Raw genomic sequence first — 21,374 nt, 5'->3', positions numbered from 1 at the left:
CTCTCAGTGAGCACAAGGAGTTTGTCTCCGGTGCAAAAGCTCTCAGTGTGCACAAGGAGTTTGTCTCCGGTGCAAAAGCTCTCAGTGTACATGTAAAGCAACAGAGTAATAATAATAATCATAATAAGGATACCAAGGGTTAGTAGAGAATAATAAGGGTTAGTAGAGAAGATAAGAAGGATAATAATAATAATAGTAGTAGTAATACTACAGTCCTACAACATGGGTAAATAGACATAGGAATGTACAGGTAGTCCTCAGCCTACGACTGCAATGGAGCCCGAAATTAATGTTGCTAAGCGAAACATTTGTTAAGTGAATTCTGTCCCATTTTACGGCTTTTTTCACCACAGTCGCTAAGTGAATCACTGCCGTTGTTCAGTTAGGAACACGGTTGTTAAGCGAATCTGGCTTGTCCCCCCCCCCTTTGATTTTTGCTTGTCAGAAAGCCGTAAAAGGGGATCACACGACTCTGGCTCAGCGACTAAGACGCCGAGCTTGTCGATCAGAAAGGTCGGCAGTTCGGCAGTTCGAATCCCTAGAACAGGTCACAGGGGGTTGGACTAGATGACCTCCCAAGGTCCCTTCCAACTCTGTTCCTGCTAAACTGGGGGACCCTGCGACCATCATAAATGTGAGTTTCGACTGCCCGTACGCCTTTGCTTTCTAGATATTCTCTACCCCACACGGGCTGGAGGTCCATGTTCGACGATCCCACAGCGGCACCCGGCCTTTTGCTTGCAGCGTTTGTGGGAAAACGTTTGGGCACGCTGTCAGTTTGGAGCAACACACCAACATCCACTCTCAGGTCAGTCTGGAAGCCCGGAGAGTGGAGGGGAAAAAAAAATAAAAATAAAAATCTCCTGGATAAAACTTGTGGCTTGTGTGCCCAGATCCTGCTCGCCGGCCTTGTCGAATAAATACCGCCATTAAAATATCTATCTATCATTGGGTTTATAACACCAATACCGATAAAGGAGAATATTTGTAGCTCAGGGTGAAAGGAAGGATATCCTTGGTGTTCTAGGAGGGAGTGGGGTCTGTAGAATACAGGAGGAAGAGGAGGAGGAGGAAGAGAACTGTAGGGCCCTTGGTCCTATCTGAGCTTGGTGGTTTTCTTGCAGACGTTTCTTGACCCAGCTAGGTAACATTATCAGTGCTAGAAGGATGTGTGGAGAGGAGGAGGAGGAAAAAAGGAAGAGGAAGAAGGAAGAGGAGGAGGAGAAGAAGAAGAAGAGGAAGAGGAAGGAGGAGGAGGAGGAGAACTGTGGGGCCCAGCTTGGTGGTTTTCTTGCAGACGTTTCGTGACCCAGCTAGATAACATCATCAGTGCTAGGAGGGAGTGGGGTCTGTAGAATACAGGAGGAGGAGGAGGAAGAGAACTGTAGGGCCCTTGGTGTTCTCTGAGCTTGGTGGTTTTCTCGCAGATGTTTCCTGACCCAGCTAGGTAACATCATCAGTGCTAGAAAGGAGTGGGGTTTGAGCAGGGGTGAAATCCAGCAGGTTCCTCAAACCCCTCCCCCTCTCCCCCCCCCCCCCCATGCTGTCCTGATCCCCAGGAGAAAAGCTTCGAGTGCAAAATGTGCGGAAAGACGTTCAAACGCTCGTCCACTTTGTCTACTCACCTGCTGATCCACTCCGACACCCGTCCGTACCCCTGCCAATACTGCGGGAAACGTTTCCATCAGAAGTCGGATATGAAGAAACACACCTACATTCACACAGGTGAGCGGGAGGAGCTGGGGAGGGTTTCCATACCAGGGATGGGCTGTGCAAAGCCTTTGAGGGAGGGTCTCCCAACCGCCCCCCCCTCAGCGTTAAGGAGCGCCTTTCTTCCGAGGAACGACGTCTTTGCGGCCAGTCCTTCGACTTTACGAGCACCATTTTTTGGCTGCCAAAAAAGCCAACACAGTTCTGGGCTGCATAAACAGAGGGATAGAATCAAGATCACGTGAAGTGTTAATACCACTTTATAAGGCCACACGTGGAATATTGCATTCGCTTTTGGTCGCCACGATGTCAAAAAGACATGGAGACTGTAGAAAGAGTGCAGAGAAGAGCAACAAAGAGGATTAGGGGTCTGAAGGCTAAAACATATAAAGAAGAACGGTTGCAGGAACTGGGTATCTCTAGTTTAATGAAAAGAAGGACTAGGGGAGACATGATAGGAGTCTTCCAATATCTTGGGGGCTGCCCCAAAGAAGAGGCAGTCAAGCTATTCTCCAAAGCACCTGAACGCAGGACAAGAAGCAACAGATGGAAACTCATCAAGGAGAGAAGCAACTTAGAACTAAGGAGGAATTTCCTGACAGGACAATTAATCAGTGGAACAACTTGCCTCCAATCAATACTATAAGATTAACAATAATGAGTAACATATAGTTCTTTGTTTCAGCGATATTAACTCAAATTTCCCAATCCTTATTTAGATTTCTTTTTTCTAACCGTTTGTAGAATTTGTTCCACACTCTATAATAGTCCGAAAATCTTCTCTTTCCTTAAGTTCCATTGTCGTTTTATCCATTTCTGCACATTGTAAATTTTTCCTAATTTACTATTTCCTCTGGTGGTATATTATTTTGTTTCCACCACTTTGTGCCAGGGTAATCCTTGCTGCCGTCAGTAAGTGAAGTATTAGGTATTGCAAAAATTTCTCAATTTTTGGATTATTATTATTATTATTAGTCATATTTCTATGCCGCCCACTCTCCGAGGACTCTGGGCGGCTTACACCAAAGACAGTACACTAAATAGCATATTGCCCCCCAACAATTTGGGTCCTCATTTTACCCACCTCGGAAGGATGGAAGGCTGAGTCAACCTTGAGCCGGTGAGATTTGATCCGCTGATCTGCTGAACTAGCAGTCAGCTGAAGTAGCTGCAGTACTGCACTCTAACCACTGCGCTACCTCGGATCTATTATTCCTAGTAGGAAGAGCTCCAAGGCCCCTTCCAACTCTGTTACTATTACTATTAAAGTAGCAGTTATTATTATTATCCCTTTTTTCCCCAATGCCATTATCACTTCGAACAGTCACTAAACGAACCGTCGTAACTCCAGGACTTTCCTGTGTGTCTGCTGATTTCGCTGACTGTAATGCCAGCGAATTGACCACCCTGGTTTAAAGCCCGGCTGGACCGAAACGGGCAAGGAGGACCAGTTGTGATCTAAGAAGGTGAGACTGGATTTTTCGTCCTTAACGTTCCTTTTTCTCTGTTCTGGCCCAGGGGAAAAGCCGCACAAATGCCAGGTGTGTGGCAAAGCCTTCAGCCAAAGCTCCAACCTCATCACCCACAGCCGCAAACACAGCGGCTTCAAACCTTTCACCTGCGAGCTGTGCGGGAGGGGTTTTCAACGCAAGGTGGATCTGCGGCGTCACCGAGAGAGCCAGCACAGCCTCAAGTGAAGGGGGAATTCCTATCGCGGAATAAGCGGTGGAGGATGGTCGGGAACCTGCAGCCCGAGAGCTGTAGGCAGTCCTTGGCCCCAGATGGTTAAATCCCACCCACTTCGGCTTTTAGCGGCACCCGTTTTGCTTCTGATCCCGCCTACTTTGGGCCTTGGCGCCACCCGCTGGGGTAGATCTCCGATTGAATCTACAACTGTGAAAGCCCATAAAAAGCCCCGTTGGGTTAAGAATGGTAGAAAAATAATAATAATAATAATAATAATAATAATAATAATAATAATAATAATAATAACGCCTTTAAGAAAGATTACTTTTTTTCCCTTTCTCTTTCACCAAGCAGATACATGGAGTAAAAAGGAGCAAGGGTTTGAGAGAGGGAGAAGGAGAGAGCGAGAGAGAGGGAGAGGGAGAAGGAGAGAAAGAGAAAGAAAGAGAGAGAGAGAGAGAGAAAGAGAGAGAGAGAAAGCAAGAGAGAGAGAAGGCAAGAAAGAGAGAGAGAGAGAAAGCAAGCAAGAGAGAGAAAAAGAGAAAGCAAGAGAGAAAGAGAAAGCAAGAAAGAGAGAAAGAGAAAGCAAGAGAGAGAGAGAAAGAGAGAAAGAGAAAGCAAGCAAGAGAGAAAGCAAGAGAGAGAGAAAGCGAGAGAGAAAAGAAAGAAAGTGAGATAGAGAGAGAGAAAAAGAAGGGGGGGGCGAAAGAATCTGGATATACTGTCTTTTTTTGGGCTTTGCAATGCAACGATGTTCGGATTAGAAGGCTAAGTTAAGGGAAAGGGTTTAGGAGAAGTCACCGGGTTGAATAGGCAAGGCAAATCTGCAAAACAACCCATAAAAAACAAATCAGACAACAGGTTTCCGTGGTGGGAGACAAAGGATCTGTTGTTCATGGATATTTCCATCGCTATCCATAATTTACATGATCCATTGTGCAAAGGTATCAAGATTTTTGCCTCTGTTTGAATCTCTGTTTCCTGAAAAAAAAATAAAAAAAAATTGGACGTCAATAAATGCTGTTAAGAAATAAAATTTGAGTCATGAAACCTCCTTTGGCATTGGTGAAAGAGTTTGAAACCCCAGGACATATTCAGACAATACATGGGGCCCTAATGCAGGTTAACACGGCATAATAGATGTCTTCGCACTGTAGAGCTCTTGTTGGGGTCAAAAGGCTGACTCTGTAAACCGCTTAGAGAGGGCTGGAAAGTACTGTGAAGCGGTATATAAGTCTAAGTGCTATTGCTATTCCTTCCTTATCTTCCTTCCTTCCCTCCCTCCCTCATTCTCCTTCCTTCCTTCCTTCCTTCCCTCCCTCCCTCCTTCCTCCCTGCCTGCCTGCCTGCCTCCCTCCCTCCCTCCCTCCTTCCTTCCTTCCTTCCTTCCCTCCCTTCCTCCTTCCTTATTTCCTCCCTCCCTCTCATTCTCCTCCCTCTCTTCCTTCCTTCCTTCCTTCCTTCCTTCCTTTCACCTTGCCTCCCTCCCTCCCTCCCTCCCTCCCGTGATTAGAATGCCATATCGCAGGGTAACTCTGCCAATTGCCAGGAGTTCGATCCTGACCGGCTCAAGGTTGACTCAGCCTCCCGTCCTTCCGAGGTGGGTAAAACGAGGACCCAGATTGTTGGGGGGCGAGAGGCTGACTCTGTAAACTGCTCAGAGAGGGCTGTAAAAGGATTGTGAAGCGGTATATAAGTGCTATTGATTCCTTCCTCCCTCCCTCCTTCCTTCCTTCCTTTCCTCCCTCCATTCCTTCTTTCCTTCCTCCCTCCTTTCTTCCCTCCCTCCCTCAGCCTTCCTTCCTTCCGAGGTGGGTAAAATGAGGACCCAGATTGTTGGGGGCAAGAGACTGATTCTGTAAACCGCTTAGAGAGGGCTGTAAAAGCACTATGAAGCGGTATATAAGTCTAAGGGCTGTGGCTATTGCTATTACAGCTTGTTAGGGGAAGAGAGGGGAACGGGATAACAGTAAATACACAAAAGACTCACACACATTGTTTTTCCGGCCATCACTTTGCATGACCCTGATTTGCTAACCAAAGCAGGCCATCCAAAGATAGCTGTCGGAGGCCGGGAGGCGTTGCGCAAGAGAAGCCGAGTTCGGAGAACTGGTTTTCTCTGCGGCTCCCGCTTGGATGAGATTTTGGCATCGGCTTCGGGTCTTGGTTAACTGTCAGTCAAATGCTGTGGGGTGGGGTGGGAGGGGGAAACTGTTAAGGGAGGCGAACGACAAAGAAGTGTTGTTGGAGGTGGGAGTCGAATTTGCATGCTTTCTTTTGAGAAAGGAGAAGTGCGTGGGTTCCCATGTATGAACCTTCAATCCAGTGGAAGATTTTTGAGGGTGGAGAAGGACAGGGGGGCCTGACATATTTTCCTTCGTTCCTTCCTTCTTTCCTTCCTTCCTTCCCTCCCTTCCCTTCCCTTTCCCTAAACATATTCCTTCCTTCCTTCCTTCCTTCCTTCCTTCCTTCCTCTCTCTCCCTCCCTCTCTCTCTCTAAATAATGTTAATAGATTTAAAATAATGAAAACCAAGAAGAACTTATAATTAAGAAAGAAGAGAAGAGAACAACTAAAGAATGGAAAAGAAGCCAAGTGAGGAAGAAAGGAAGGAAGACAGGAAGGAAGGGATGGAGGGAAGGAGGGAAGGAGGACAATAGAATAGAATAGAATAGAATAGAATAGAATAGAATAGAATAGAATAGAATAGAATAGAATAGAATAGAATAGAATAGAATAGAATAGAAATTTTTATTCGCCAAGTGTGATTGGACACACAAGGAATTTATCTTTGGTGCATATGCTCTCAGTATACATAAAAGAAAAGATACATTCATCAAGAATCATAAGGTACAACGCTTAATGATAGTTATAGGGTAGAAAGAAAAGAAAAAGAAAGAAAGAAAGAAAGAGAAGAAAGAAAGAAAAAAGAGGGAGGGAAGGAAGGACAGAAGGAAGGGGAAGAGGGAAAGGAAAGAAAGAAAGAGACAGAAAGAAAGAAAGAAAAAAGGGAAGGATGGAAGGAAGGGGAAGCAAGAAAAGGAAAGAAAGAAGGAAGGAAGAAAAGAAAAAGAAGAAAGAAAAAGGAAAAAGGGAAGGAAGGACAGAAGGAAGGGGAAGAGAGAAAGGAAAGGAAGGAAAGAAAGAAAAGAAAAAGAAAGAAAGAAAGAAGGGAAGGATGGAAGGAAGGGGAAGCAAGAAAAGGAAAGAAGAAAGGAAGGAAGAAAAGAAAAAGAAGAAAGAAAGAAAAGGAAGAAAGAAAGAGAAAGAAAGAAGGAAAGAAGTCAAATGACTTCTGACTTTCTTTTACCATGGATATTAGTATATATTTACATTAAACTCTCATTCTATGTTTACAACATAACATTCATTTTTGACTTTATATATATATATATATATATATATCCCTGTTGAAAAAGCTCGCAAAGCAAAGAGGATTGATGTGGGAAAGTGCAGCTTGGAAATCTGAAGCGATCGAGGGGTTGGGTTGATGACCTGCATTTGGAGTGATAAGTTTATCGGGCCTCGCCGGCTGTCAACGGTCAGAACGCCTGTTTGGAGGAGGGGGACCAGCTCCCAGGGCAAGATAGGTCAGCCCTGGTCTTATCAACCCCGGTCTGAATGTCAGGAGTCCCCAAACATCCCTCCTTCCCCTCCACGGAGGCAGATTGACAGCAGCGGGGAGAGTGAAAGACAAATGCCAAATCTCTCCAAAACTCTTTTCTTCTTACTCCACCTCCCTGCCCCGTGCCTCTCATTTTAATTAAGAATTTTGATCATAATAGTAAAATCTAATACAAGAGAAGAGAAGAGAAGAGAAGAGAAGAGAAGAGAAGAGAAGAGAAGAGAAGAGAAGAAAAGAAGGGGAGAGGAGAGGAGAGGAGAGGGAAGGGAAGAAGGAGAGGGGAGAGAAAAGGGAAAGGGATGGGAAGGGAAGGAGAAAGGGAAGGGAAGGGAAGGGAAGAGAAGAAGGAGAGGGAAGGGAAGGAGAAAGGGAAGAGAAAGAAAGGCAAGAGGAGAGGAGAGAGAAGAAGAGAAGAGGAGAGGAGAGGAGAAGAGAAGAGAAAAGAGAAGAGAAGAGAAGAGAAGAGAAGAGAAGAGAAGAGAAGAGAGAAGAAGAAGGGAAGAGGAGAGGAGAGAGAAGGAAAGCTAGAGAAGAAAAGGAAAGGGGAAAGGGAAAGGGAAGGGAAGGGAAGAAGGAGAGGGGAGAGAAAAGGGAAAGGGATGGGAAGGGAAGGAGAAAGGGAAGGGAAGGGAAGGGAAGAGGAGAGAAGAAGGGGAGAGGAGAGGGAAGGGAAGGAGAAAGGGAAGGGAAAGAAAGGGAAGAGGAGAGGAGAGGAGAGGAGAGAGGAGAAGGGAAAGAAAGGGAAGAGGAGAGGAGAGGAGAGAAGAGAAGAGAAGAGAAGAGAAGAGAAGAGAAGAGAAGAGAAGAGAAGAGAAGAGAAGAGAAGAGAAGAGAAGAAGGGAAGAGGAGAGGAGAGGAGAGGAGAGAGAAGGAAAGCTAGAGAAGAAAAGGAAAGGGGAAGGGGAAAGGGAAGGGAAGGAAAGGAAAGGAAAGGAAAGGGAAAAATATTATTATTTTTTTATTTACAACATATCTGTTTTCCCTCTGGAATACTCAAAGAGGCTAACAATCTAATATAAGATGTCACAATTAAAAAAGATAATTTATGTAATGACAACTGCCTTACTGGCTGTATTCCACAGTGACTGAACAATTATTTGCTGCTTGCTGGATTGAAATGGGGAGGAGGGAGGGATTAGGTGGTAGAGCAGTGGATGATGGGTTCAGCCAAGCATATTGAGTGTGCTTCAATGATACAGGCTGTGTGCGTGTGTCATATGTGGAGCCCCGAGACGTGATGTCCAAACTGCTTGCAAGAAAGCTTTTGTTTTTTTTTTCCAGATCATTTCCAAGCGAGCTCCTTTATCTACTGTCCCAAATTTGCGGCTTTCATTTCATTTTTGGCTACGGCTTAAAAAAAACCCAGCATGCTTCCTTCCTTTCTGCCCAAAGCAAACTATCTTTCAGGAGCAGGAAGTTTTTAAAAAATAGCAAGAAAAACCGCCGGGGAAACCCACAGCTGAATAAAGCTGTCCCTCAGATGATTGCATCCCCCGAGCGTCCTGTCGGTTCAACCTGTCAATCACCCACTCCCAAGGCCACTTGGAAAATCCTTTGTGTTCAAGAAACACCATAGTATTTAAGGTGTTGTTGGATTAGCCTAAAGGGTTTTTTTTTAATTTTATAGACTTGGGGTTTTAAATTGGGAGGCCGATTTATTTAATCTCTTTTAATTATCTTAACTTTTGTATTGTATGTATTTTAATTTTGGCTGTTCACCGCCCTGAGTCCCTTTTTGGGAGAAGGGCGGTATACAAATTAAATTAATAACGGGACTGTGCATGCGCAAAAGCTTGATGACATCACCCATGATGACATCATGGCGGGTGGGCGGAGCTTCCCGCCGGTTTTATTACCGGTTCTATAGAACCGGACTGAACCGGGAGCAACCCACCACTGATCTAAGGAGTCTGGAAGACTTCCAAAGATTTTGAAAGATCTTGAGCGGCTGCCACGCAGGAGAGAGGGAGTCAAGCTTTTCTCCAGAGCACCTGAGGGAAGGACAAGAAGCAGCGGGTGGAAACTAATCAAGGAGAGAAGCAACCTAGAACTAAGGAGAAATTTCCTGACAGGGAGAACAATTAATCAGTGGAACAACTTGCCACTGGAAGATGAGAATGCTCCAACATTGAAAGTTTTCAAGAAGAGATTGGACAACCCTTTGTCTGAAGTGGTGTAGGGCCATGATGGCGAATCTATAGCAGGCATGCCAGAGGTGGCACGCACAGCCCTCTCTGTTGGCACACGCGCCATTGCCAGCTGCTCTTCTGGTTTCCGGCACGCACATGCACGCCAGCCAGTTGCTCTTCGCAGGTGCTGGAGCGCCCGAAAACAGCCAAAAAACGGGCCATTTTCATGGCCCTTTTCAGACCGTTTTTCTGGGCTGTTTTTGACCAGAAAGTGGCCTGAAAACAGCCTGGAAAACAACCAAAAAACAAGCCATTTTCCGAGCCGTTTCTGGGCCTTTCCCCAGCCTTTTTCAGGCCATCTTTTGGTTGTTTTTCGGGCTGTTTTTCGGGCCATTTTTCGGCTGTTTTCGGGCCAGAAACAGCCCTGAAAATGGCCCGAAAAACAGCCAAGAAACAGGCATGTGCGCACCAGCTAGCTGCTCTTCAGTTTTCCTGTGTCTGCTGCACACACCTGCACGTACATGCACACGCGTTCTAGTTTGGGCACTCGGTGCCGAAAAGGTTTGCCATCACTGGTATAGGGTCTCCTGTTTGAGCAGGGGGTTGGACTAGAGGACCTTCAAGGTCCCTTCCGACTCTGTTATTCTAGCAACTCTTTGGTGCACCCACTTTGGCAAATATAAATATTCTTGCTGGCAACTTACTAGGAACCGTCTTCTCCCAACCATATTTATTTATTTTAAAATATTTGCAGTATATGCCTCCCCCCTCCTCCCCGCATCTTATACAAGTAGTCCTCGATTTACAACGGTTCATTTAGTGACCATTTGAAGTCACAACCGCACTGAAAAAAGTGACTTATGACCATTTTTCACACTTAACGACCGTTGCAACATCCCCCCGTGGTCACGCGATCAAGATGCAGATGCTTGGCAACTGACTCATATTTATTTATTTTATTTCATTTGTTTATTTGTTTCAATTTGTATACCGCCCTTCTCCAACAGGACTCAGGGCGGTGAACAGCCAGAATAAAAACAGAACAGACAAAATTTAAAAACGGTTTAAAATAATTAAATATTTTTGGCCGCAGTTTAAAACAAACCCAATTTAAAATCAATTAAATTTAACCCAAAACTGTGGGATCAAGCCAGCCCGGCTAGCTTATGACGGTCGCAGTGCCCCCGGGGTCATGTGATTTTTTTTTTGTATTATTAACAGAACAGCTGCAGTGATTCCCTTAACAACGGAGGCAAGAAAGGTCATAAAATGGGGCAAAACTCCCTTAACTTGTCTCACTTAGCAACAGAAATGTTGGCCTCAGTTGTGGTCATAAGTCAAGGACTACCTTGCAGTACAGCTCTGAGAGGTTTGCAGCAACAATAAAACCACAAACGGAGAACAACTCAAAAACCAAACTAAAACCAGCCGATACAATCATCTAGAGCACATTTTTTGGTAGAGAATCGGGGAAGGAAAAAATGCCGTTTTCTTTCCTTTGCAGGTATCCAAAAAGGTTGATCTGAAATTCTCTCGCATTTCACCGCCTCTTTTCTCCTCCTCAGCCTGCGGAAATGAAATCCCTCGGAAAGGCTCTGAGTCGCAACCACTGTTTTATCACTTCTCAACACTTGCCGCCATTGTCCTGCACTTTCTCCGCCTGTGGGTGATTCAGCAAAATCTTCCTGGGGCAGGAAAAAAAAAACAGGCTTGCAGAGAAGCAAATCACAATGGCAGATGACCAAGAGGAAGCAAAAGAAGATATTGCAACAGGGAGACTGGTTCCTGAATAGGAATAAAATGGAATGGAATGGAAGGGAAGGGAAGGGAAGGGAAGGGAAGGGAAGGGAAGGGAAGGGAAGGGAAGGGAAGGGAAGGAGGGATGGGATGGGATGGGATGGGATGGAATGGAATGGAATAGAATAAATAGAATAGAATAGAATAGAATAGAATAGAATAGAATAGAATAGAATAGAATAGAATAGAATAGAATAGAATATGTGGAATGGAATGGAAAACAGAAAATAGAAAACAGAAAACAGAAAATAGGAAACAGAATAGAATAGAATAGAATAGAAAATAGAAAGAAAATAGAGTAGAGTAGAGCAGAATAGAATAGAATAGAATAGAATAGAATAGAATAGAACATAATAGAACCTTTATTGTAACTTTAAATGTACACTAATCAGCATACATTAAAATGAAATTTTGTTCCATTCAGCTCTCAAAAGATAACCATTATGCATATACCCACATACACAGACAAATATGACAGACAAGCATCAAAGTCTAGTTTGAATGTATAGGGAGGAAGGGAGGGAGGGGAAGGAAGAAAGGAAAGGGCAGAGAAGGAAGGAGGGAGGGAGGGAGGAAGAAAGAAAAGAAAGAAAAGAGAAAGAAAGAAAGAAAGAAAGAAAGAAAGAAAGAAAGAAGGAAGGAAGAAAAGAGAAAGAAAGAAAGAAAAGAAAGAAAGAAGGAAGGAAGGAAGGAAGAAAAGAGAAAGAAAGAAAGAAAGAAAAGAGAAAAGGAAGGATAAATAAATAAATAAATAAATAAATAAATAAATAAATAAATAAATAAATAAATAAATAAATAAATAAATAAATAAATACGGGACTACGAGAGTCGGAGAAGAAAGAGGAAAGAAAGAGGCAGGGCAGCCACCCGCCTCCTGCTTCGGGCAAGGTACCTTCCTCGGAACCTTATTTGCTGGAGCCGCGTGGCTAGGGACCGGGGGAGGGGGGGACACTTTTAAGGGACGGACCGGCCTGTTCTCCTTCGCGTCGGCACCGACCCAGCCATGGAAGCCTCCTCCGTAGAGGGTGGCGAGCAGGACCGGAGCCCCGGGGCGGGGGGCAGCGGCGGCGGCGGCAGCGGTCCCGTGCTTTCGGAGCTGCAGCGAGAGAAGCGGCTGGTGTGCGTGGAATTCCCCGGCGTGGTGCAGGATGTGGGCAAGACCCTGATGACTCTGGGGGGAGAAGAGGGGGTCTCCCGGGTAAGGATTTTCTCCCACCCCCACCCCCACTCCTTCTGCCATTAGCCTCTCCACCCGCAGGAGCCAGGAGAGGCACTCTGTACATGCTCAGAGAAATTACAATTATACCAGTCTTTTCTTTAAAAAATTCAGTTGTGGCTTACACACACACACACACACACACACACACACGCACGCACATACATATATTGCCTATGTTGAATAGAATAGAATAGAATAGAATAGAATAGAATAGAATAGAATAGAATAGAATAGAATAGAATAGAAAATATGGAATGGAATGGAATGGAATGGAATAGAATTAGGAATAGGAATAGAATAAGGGTAGGGTAGGGTAGGGTAGGGTAGGGTAGGGTAGGGTAGGATAGAATAGAATAGAATAGAATAGAATAGAATAGAATAGAATAGAATAGAATAGAATAGAATAGAAAATATGGAATGGAATGGAATGGAATGGAATAGAATTAGGAATAGGAATAGAATAAGGGTAGGGTAGAATAGAATAGAATAGAATAGAATAGAATAGAATAGAATAGAATAGAATAGAATAGAATAGAAAATAGAATAGAATTAGAATTAGAATTAGAATTAGAATAGAATAGAACTTCTATTGTCACTTTAAATGTACACTAATCAGCATACATTAAAATGAAATTTCATTGCATTCAGCTCTCAAAAGATAACCATTATAACAAATATGACAGACAAATATGACAGACAAACATTAAAGTCTAGTTTGAATGTATGGGGGGGAGGGAGGAAAGGAAGGAAGGAAGGAAGGAAGGAAGGAAAGAAAGAAAGAAAGAAAGAAAGAAAGAAAGAAAGAACAGGAAGGGAGGAAAGGACAAGGAGGGAAGGACAAGGAAGGAAGGAGGGAGGAAGGAATTTGTCTTTGGTGCCTACGCTCTCAGTGTACATAAAAAGACAAGATACACTCGTCAAGAATCACAAGGTACAACACTTAATGATAGTCATAGGGTACAAATAAGCAATCAAATCATATTAGGAAACAGTCGATATAAATCATAAGGATACAAGCAACAAAGTTACAGTCATACAGTCATAAGTGGGAGGAGATGGATGATGGGAACGAGAAGATTAATAGTAATGCAGCCTTAGTGAATAGTTTGACAGTGTTGAGGGAATTATTTGTTTAGCAGAGTGATGGCGTTTGGGAAAAAACTGTCCTTGTGTCTAGTTGTTCTGGTGTGCATTTTGGTTTATGTATTGTATGCATTATATATTATACAACTGTATATATTATACAATTGTATATATTATACAATTGTATATATTGTATGTATGTATATATGTATATATGTCTGTGTACACATATACATACATACACACAAGAAAAAATAAATGAAAAAAAGTAAACAGGCCATCCACCCTTCTATCTATCAACTATAATGATTATACCATCATATTTTTCCCCCATCTCCTTTGGCTGTTTTATTCATCAATCCATTAAAAAAAAAAAAAATTAGCAGCAAAAAACTCATTTAAGGTTTCTAAAACGTCCTTCTTGTTTGGGTGGCATTAGGATTCCAAGGACTAAAATTTGGAGTTTGGGAGTAAAGTTCTAATTTCAGATAGAATAATTCGGTCTCTTTTCCTGTAGTCATTGGGAGTGGAACTTGACCTATTGGCTGTTGCTTCCTTATTAGATTTATGCCGATCCCAGCAAAAGACTTGAACTGTATTTCCGTCCCAAAGATCCTTACTGCCACCCAGTGTGTGCCAATCGTTTCCCTACCTCTTCAATGCTGTTCAAAGTGAAAAAGAAAACAAGGAGGAAACGGACAGAGGAAGGAAGTCTGGAAGAAGAAATAAAGTTTGAAGTGGAGATACTTGGTGTCATTTCCACCGTTTATAAATTTCAAGGTAATTTATTGTAAAACGGTTGGAGTTTGTGTATAAGTAAGCCCTTACACCTGCTTGTTGCACAATGTATGTTTTTATTTATTTTCTTCCTTCAAGTTGCTTGATTTCTTTTACAACCCGCAGCCATGATAGTTTATGAATCAAAGAATAGTATCACACTGCAGTGTGGATTCAAAGAGGAAAATTACACAGTTGTGTCCAGATGAATAATTGTGTTCCCTCGCAATTTTTTAGTGTTATCCTTTTCAGTTTATTCTAGCTTACTCCACCCTTAAAGTAAGGCAATGAGCAAAAATGATGCATCGTGAGTGACTTACTTATGTACAAAATCTGTTATTTTTGTTCTTGTCCACTCTGGCTAGCTAATTTGATAACTTTCCAATTTGCCTATTCCTGTGTGCACTTTAATTTCACTCTAGGTATGTCTGATTTCCAATACTTGGCGATGCATTCAGAGCCAGACGGTAAACAAACATCAATGTATAACAAAGTATTGATGCTCAAGCCAGAAAAAGAAGATTTTTTTATGAGCGAGCTGCCACTTTATATTCCTCCACCCATTTTCTCACGCCTGGACACTCCTATCGATTATTATTATCGGCCAGATACACATCACAGGTGACTTACTTGCGATATAACGGAGTAGATATTTACTGGAATGGCTTTTCTCTGGAGATGTGGGCTAATGTCTCTACTTGTAGCAAGGATCTAGCTTTTAGTAAAGTGGATTATAATGGCTGTAAATAAGTGATAAGAGTCAGTAGAGTTGTGTTATCATTCTGGCAAATAATAAGAAATTTTTCAATCGTAGGAATAATCCCCTTTTGCGACTTTTTGACAAGCAAAGTCAATGAGGAAGGCCAGATTTAATTAACGGCCGTCTTAGGTTAGGTTAGGTTAGGTTAGGTTAGGTTAGGTTAGGTTAGGATAGGATAGGATAGGATAGAATAGAATAGAATAGAATAGAATAGAATAGAATAGAATAGAATAGAATAGAATAGAATAGAATAGAATAGAATTCTTTATTGGTCAAGTGTGATTGGACACACAAGGAATTTGTCTTTGGTGCTTATGCTCTCAGTGTACATAAAAGACAAGATACATTCGTCAAGAATCATAAGGTACAACACTTAGTGATAGTCATAGGGTACAAATAAGCAATCAAATCGTATTAGGAAACAGTCGATATAAATCATAAGGATACAAGCAACAAAGTTACAGTCATGCAGTCATAAGTGGGAGGAGATGGATGGTGGGAACGATGAGAAGATTAATAGTAGTGCAGACTTAGTGAATAGTTTGACAGTGTTGAGGGAATTATTGGTTTAGCAGAGTGATGGCATTCAGGAAAAAATTGTCCTTGTGTCTAGTTGTTCTGGTGCACAGTGCTCTATAGCGTCTTTTTGAGGGTAGGAGTTGAAACAGTTTATGTCCAGGGTGCGAGGGGTCTGTAGATATTTTCCCAGCCCTCTTGTTGTAACCACACAGCTCTTTAAATGACTTCTACGCAGCTGCATGAATCCAAACTTGTGCATCATATTTGGAAGAGTTTTCCAATATATAATAACGCCGGAGCTGAATTCCATTTGCCGTGGCGTGTAGAATGGCAGAAGAACGTAATGAGAGCGGATCAAATGCAATCAATTGCAAAATCTCGTTCATATCAGCAACGCTACTTTTATCAAGCCACAATGGGGCTTTGTATTGTATTGACCCCCAAACGCCCCTGTCCTCAGTTCCTTTTCCATTCTTCAATGTAACATCTGGGTGGTTTCCCAGGCTAACATCTGTGATTTTTTCCCACTCCTGCAAAGGCTTATAAAAAAAAAGGTTGATGTTGTAGTTTTCCATTCGAAATGGTTTTGATTCCTCTTAGAGGCTGAATTAGGTAATCTAATTCTTCAGCTCTTGATGTGAAGGTTGCAGTTGTTCTTTTTAAAACCTTTTATTGAAGTTTATAATCAAAAGTACAAAAAAACCCAAAACTCAAAGCAAAAGAGGGTCAGGCTAGAATACAGGTAGTCCACAATTTACCAACATTTCCGTTGCTGAGTGAAACATGTGTTAAGTGAGTTTTAGCCCATCTTACGACCTTCCTCGTCACAGCTGTTAAGTGAATTACTGCATTTGATAAGTAAGTAACCCAGTTGTTAAGTGAATCTGGCTTCCCGTTGATTTTGCTTGCCAGAAGATAATCACGTGATCACTGGGACACTGCAACCATCATAAATACGAATCAGTTGCCAATCACATGTCCGTGGGGATGCTGCAAGGGTCATAAGTGTGAGAAACGTTCCTCATCATCACCTTTTAAAGACCCTGTAATCTCTTTCCGGGTGGAGTCTTGGGCAATTGAATGGAGCTGAGTGTTTACTGGCTGGATGCCTTTCCTGTTGCTAGTGTGGAGTCTTGTTCAGCAGATATATTCTCATTGTGCCCAGAGAGAGAAATATCTGCCTCTAGCTAGGATTGAACTCACAGCTTCCTGATTGCGAGGCGAGAGCTCCACCTCTAGGCCACCGCACCCACTCCTTGTGATAAACATTCCTAAGTCCCTTTTTTTTCAGTGGCATTGTAACTTCAAACGGTCACTAAATGAACTGTTTGTAAGTCAAGGACTGCCTGTCCATGACAAATCAAAGCTTTACGTTCAGCTCGCGTTGAGTTTCCTTTGTCGGTGTTGCATTGTTCTCCAGGGAAGGCTATCGCAACCCTCCCCTGTCGAGCGAGAATCTGATCGGCCTGAGCAGGGCGCGGCGTCCTCACAACGCTATCTTTGTCAACTTTGAGGATGAAGAGGTCCCCTCGAAGCCGTTGGAGGCGGCTGTGCAGACGTGGAAAAAAGTCTGCAGCAACATCGTGGATCACCAAGCGGAAGAAGAGCTGAAGAAAGTAAGTTTGCCTAAGCTCGAAACCTCCCTTAAAACAATTTTTTTAAAAAAATATCCAAGGCATACTTTGGATCGAAAATGCAACATGTTTGTTGCATTGTGTTATTTTTAAAATGCAAGTTCCTACTTCTGAGGGCGGAGCTTGGCATTCTGTGTCTTTCCTTGCCTCTTTGGGACACGTCAGATAAATTACATTGCCAAAAAAAAAAAACCTGTCAGCGCTGGCATAGAGAGCAGAGGAGAGAGAGAGATAAGCTCTGAACTTTTGCCTGCTAAATCCCTTTGAAGTCAGGTTGTCGTGATAAGTGCAATGAATGTTTGTGTTGCTGCAGAGAGTCTCCCCCTTCGGGGTCTTGTCGTGTGTTTATTTTGGTGACATTAGAAAGCAGAAAGGTGATTGTGGAAGTTGTTTCTTTGAAATTGATTGCGCATTGTGAAAAAATAAAATAAAAGATAAATCCAGCGGGATTTTCACCGTTTTGCTGTTTTAAGTCTGCACGAATTCTTCTTCAGCTTTTCGAACTTCGTCCCGTGTGGTCCCGCAATGCAGTGAAAGCCAACATCAGTGTCCACCCTGACAAACTGAAACTGTTACTACCCTATTTGGCTTATTACATGGTGAGTCCCTGTTTTATCAACGTTCTGGTACCTTCTTACAAAAGACGGTGAGTTCTAGTCCCGCCTTAGGCATGCAAACCAGTTGGATGACTTTGGGATAATCACCAGGAGACGGTGAGTTCTAGTTCCGCCTTAGGCATGTAAGCCAGATGGATGACTTTGGACCAATCACCAGGAGACGGTGAGTTCTAGTCCCGCCTTAGGTATGTAAGCCAGATGGATGACTTTGGGATAATCACCAGGAGACGGTGAGTTCTAGTCCCACCTTAGGCATGTAAGCCAGATGGACGACCTTGCAGTTACTTATAAAGTTACGAAGGCAGGATAAAAATCGTAATCATAAATAAAATTTTTTAAAACGTACTATATCTACGAAAGAAACGTTCGGTGCATTTTATGATTCCGAAATGATGAATTGCAACAAAACTGCAAAAAAATAAAAATAAAAATCACATGGTCGACTGAAAAGTAGGAGAGAAGGCCTGTACTATAATCTCAGCCATTCTCCCCCCCCACCCCCGAGATGCTAACTTTTTAGCAGTCCGTTACTGATCCTTTTTTATTTTTCTCATATGATCCTTTTAGCTCACGGGACCCTGGAGAAGCCTGTGGGTTCGTTTCGGTTACGATCCTAGGAGGCACCCCGAAGCAAAGATCTACCAGGTTCTGGATTTCAGGATTCGCTGCGGCATGAAATACGGTAAAAATCTAAAACAGCAGCCGGAACGTTGCTCCAGATTTCAGTCCTATTGTCAGCCTCTCTGTTTTAGTTTTAGTTTTTTTGGGGGGGCGGATTTCGTGGCTCGCCAAATCATTCCGGGCTTCCCCGAGAACTGTACTACGCTTGTTGCTGTCCTCCCCATGGTTTGTATTACAATACGGTGTTTCTTCGCGGATCTGTTTCCGTCTCTTTAGGGTACACCCCGAACGACATGCCAGTGAAAGCCAAACGCAGCACCTACAACTACAGCCTGCCGATCACTTTAAAAAAACCAGGTAGGTCGTTAAAAATTGGGACATTTCTTGGCGCACCTTAAGAAACAAGGAATGAACTTGCTTTCGTTTCTGCTGGAAATATTTTGAGACGCGCCACAGAGAAAACGGTTGCAAAACGCTTGTAAGCTAGGATGTACTTAAGGGACCTTGGAGGTCTTCTTGGAGCAGGAGACCCTATAGCCGTGATGACGAACCTATGACATATTTGCCAGAGGTGGCACACAGTAAGCCGTCACCCCAGCTCAGCTGTATTTTTCAACTCCCCAAATTCCTCAGCCTGAGGATTAAATTTGATTGAATCACTAAGTCATCATTCGGCAACCTCTTTTGCAAGGGTTTCCCCCCCACCCACCCCCCATGATGTTATCCTAAAGAAATTGAGATCATCCCCTCGTATCCCTTTCAGGAAATCACGGCCTCGGCATCCAAGACTTAAAACAGGGGCTCAGCACATCTGGAACATCAGGTGCAAAATCACCATTTATGAGCAAATACAAACTTAAGGTAAATCCTTCTCTTTCTCCTCCTCCTCCTGGCCATACCAGGAAGTTCTTACCTTTTTTTTTTTTAATTTGATTTATATGCCGCCCTTCTCCGAAGACTCAGGGCGGCTTACAATGTGCTCAGCAATAGCCTTCATCCTTTTTGTATATTTATACAAAGTCAGCTTATTGCCCCCACAAATGGGTCCTCAATTTACCTACCTTAGAAAGGATGGAAGGCTGAGTCAACCTTGAGCCTTGGCGAGATTCGAACCCTGCAGTAATTGCAGGCAGCTGGTCTTAAGCAGCTTAATAACAGGGTGCCTTAAACCCTTGTACTACCAAGGCTCCTTCAGACACCTTGTTAATTTTTGGGAGATCTAGATTTACCAAAGATTCCAAGATAAGGTGAAGGGGGAGCTACAGGTAGTCCTTGGCTCACGATCGCAATTGAGCCCCATATTTTGGAGGGCGATTTTTTTTTTAACCAAAGTACCTCAACTGGGAGAATAGAATAGAACAGAATAGAACAGAACAGAACAGAACAGAACAGAACAGAACAGAAAAAAGGAAAAGAAAAGAAAAGAGAAAAGAAAAGTGGAATAGAATAGAACAGAACAGAATTCTGTATTGGCCAAGTGGACACACAAGGAATTTCTCTATGGTGCCTACACTCTCAGTGTACATTAAAAGACAAGATACATTCATCAAGAATCATAACGTACAACACTTAATGATAGTCATAGGGAACAAATAAGCAATCAAATCATATTAGGAAACAGTCAATATAAATCTTAAGGATACCAGCAACAAAGTTATAGTCATACAGTCATAAGTGGGAGGAGATGGGTGATAGGAACGATGAGAAGATTAATAGTAGCGCAGACTTAGTGAATAGTTTGACAGTGTTGAGGGAATTGTTGGTTGAGCAGAGTGATGGCGTTCGGAGAAAAAACTGTCCTTGTGTCTCATTGTTCTGGTGTGCAGTGCTCTATAGCATCGTTTTGAGGGTAGGAGTTGAAACAGTTTATGTCCAGGATGCAAGGGGTCTGTAAATATTTTCACAGCCCTCTTTTTGACTCGGGCAGTATACAGGTCCTCCATGGAAGGCAGGTTGGTAGCAATTGTAATTTACAGAAGGCATCCAAAATTCGGATAGAATTTGGTCTAATCCTGCCTCTGATTCTTTGCCTTCTCCTCCTCCTAGGATTCCATATATACCTTTGAGGAAGGGTCTCTGCCCCCTTATCGACAGATGTTCTACCAGCTGTGTGATTTGAAAGTGGAAAGGTACAGCATTTGCATTGACCTGTTAATTTTAAGCTGTTAAAATCCATCTTGCATTTTAGTCAAAATCTTGTTTCCTTTGTGCAGCTCTTCTGTGGTTGAAACCTAGTCTATGTATACGCTTGGACATCCTTTGCTTTGCAACTATAGAAAGTCAATTGATGCTTTGTCCAGATGTTTGAGGGCACCCAACCAAGCATCTCAAGTCACAAGTGTACCCTAGCAACAGTTAGGTCATGTTGGTTAGCTATAGCTTTCCAAGAAACGGTGCTAATGACAGCCGTGGCTTGGTCCATCTAGGAGGCACGTTTCTCCTGAGCTTGGTTGTCAGAACAGGACTATTCCCTGGCTTCACAATTTGGTTGTCCGATTCTCTGCCCCGAGAAGAACCGCTCTGAAATTTGGCTTCTGTTCAGCTTGCAGAAGATCATCCATCGAAATGACAACATGGAGGCGGCTTGTACGGAGCGGGACGGCTGGTGTCTTCCGAAGACCAACGATGAGTTGAGGGACACCATGTCGCTGATGATAAGGCAGATAATCCGATCCCAAAGGCCAGGTGAGGGAGAAATGGGGCTGGTAAGTCCAGGTATGTTGGTCACCTGTATTATAACCGTCACGAGTCACGATTGTGATGGGCAGGCCCCATGATGGTCATAACTCGAGGTCTACCTGTAATAATGGCACCCATGCAGCTTTTCTCTTCTTCTTCTTCTTTTTTTTAATAAAAAACACTTTTGCATTTCTTAGTGTTTTCCCCCATAATTCTGGAATCTTGTCTTTGCTGGCCACGAGATGCTCAAAAGTGCCAGATCCCATATTAATTCATGCTGAATTATCCGAACGGGGTTTTCTGAGCCTTTTGCTTCTCATTTGTAATTCCTTTTTCTCTGGTCTGTTTCAGCTCTGTTCAGAAACCCGTCCAGTGCCACAGAGGGCAAAGAGCAGCTGACTTTTGAATCTGGAGAAGAGGAAGAGGAAGAGGAGGAAGAAGAGGTTTTCAAGCCTTCGGACGGGAGTGAAAATGAAATGGAGACCGAAATTCTTGACTACGTCTAATGTGATGGGGCTG

At 43.2% G+C, this 21,374-nt stretch overlaps 2 protein-coding genes across 7 annotated transcripts in view; both read left to right on the top strand.

Annotated features, from left to right (window-relative positions):
- GFI1B (growth factor independent 1B transcriptional repressor) overlaps nt 1-4,403 on the top strand; it is an 11,197-nt gene extending 6,794 nt beyond the window's left edge. For all 4 annotated transcript variants that reach the window (XM_070955840.1, XM_070955841.1, XM_070955842.1 and 1 more), the window contains 3 exons: nt 671-808; nt 1,560-1,725; nt 3,229-4,403. In XM_070955840.1, the coding sequence (XP_070811941.1) occupies nt 671-808; nt 1,560-1,725; nt 3,229-3,407 (483 nt within the window). In that variant the 3' untranslated portion in view covers nt 3,408-4,403. The remainder of the gene's footprint in view (nt 1-670; nt 809-1,559; nt 1,726-3,228) is intronic.
- GTF3C5 (general transcription factor IIIC subunit 5) lies at nt 1,765-21,374 on the top strand. 3 transcript variants are annotated; one of them, XM_070955838.1, is made up of 11 exons: nt 1,765-3,176; nt 13,812-14,028; nt 14,448-14,646; nt 16,725-16,920; nt 17,433-17,537; nt 18,123-18,237; nt 18,453-18,533; nt 18,940-19,037; nt 20,223-20,305; nt 20,719-20,861; nt 21,207-21,374. In XM_070955838.1, the coding sequence occupies exons 2-11, from the start codon at nt 13,908-13,910 to the stop codon at nt 21,359-21,361; spliced, it is 1,296 nt and encodes a 431-aa protein (XP_070811939.1). In that variant the 5' UTR covers nt 1,765-3,176; nt 13,812-13,907; the 3' UTR covers nt 21,362-21,374. The 3 variants fall into 3 exon arrangements, with proteins under 3 accessions (XP_070811939.1, XP_070811940.1, XP_070811938.1); XM_070955839.1 differs by lacking the exon at nt 1,765-3,176 and adding an exon at nt 11,780-11,834; XM_070955837.1 differs by lacking the exon at nt 1,765-3,176 and adding an exon at nt 11,940-12,144.

Source organism: Pituophis catenifer, unplaced genomic scaffold, assembly GCF_029215685.1.
Source record: "Pituophis catenifer annectens isolate HBS135680 unplaced genomic scaffold, rPitCat1.0.hap2 SCAF_17, whole genome shotgun sequence".
Classification (NCBI taxonomy): domain Eukaryota; kingdom Metazoa; phylum Chordata; class Lepidosauria; order Squamata; family Colubridae; genus Pituophis; species Pituophis catenifer.
The sequence above is the reverse complement of the archived record's forward strand: the minus strand, read 5'-3'. Positions and strand labels throughout refer to the sequence as shown.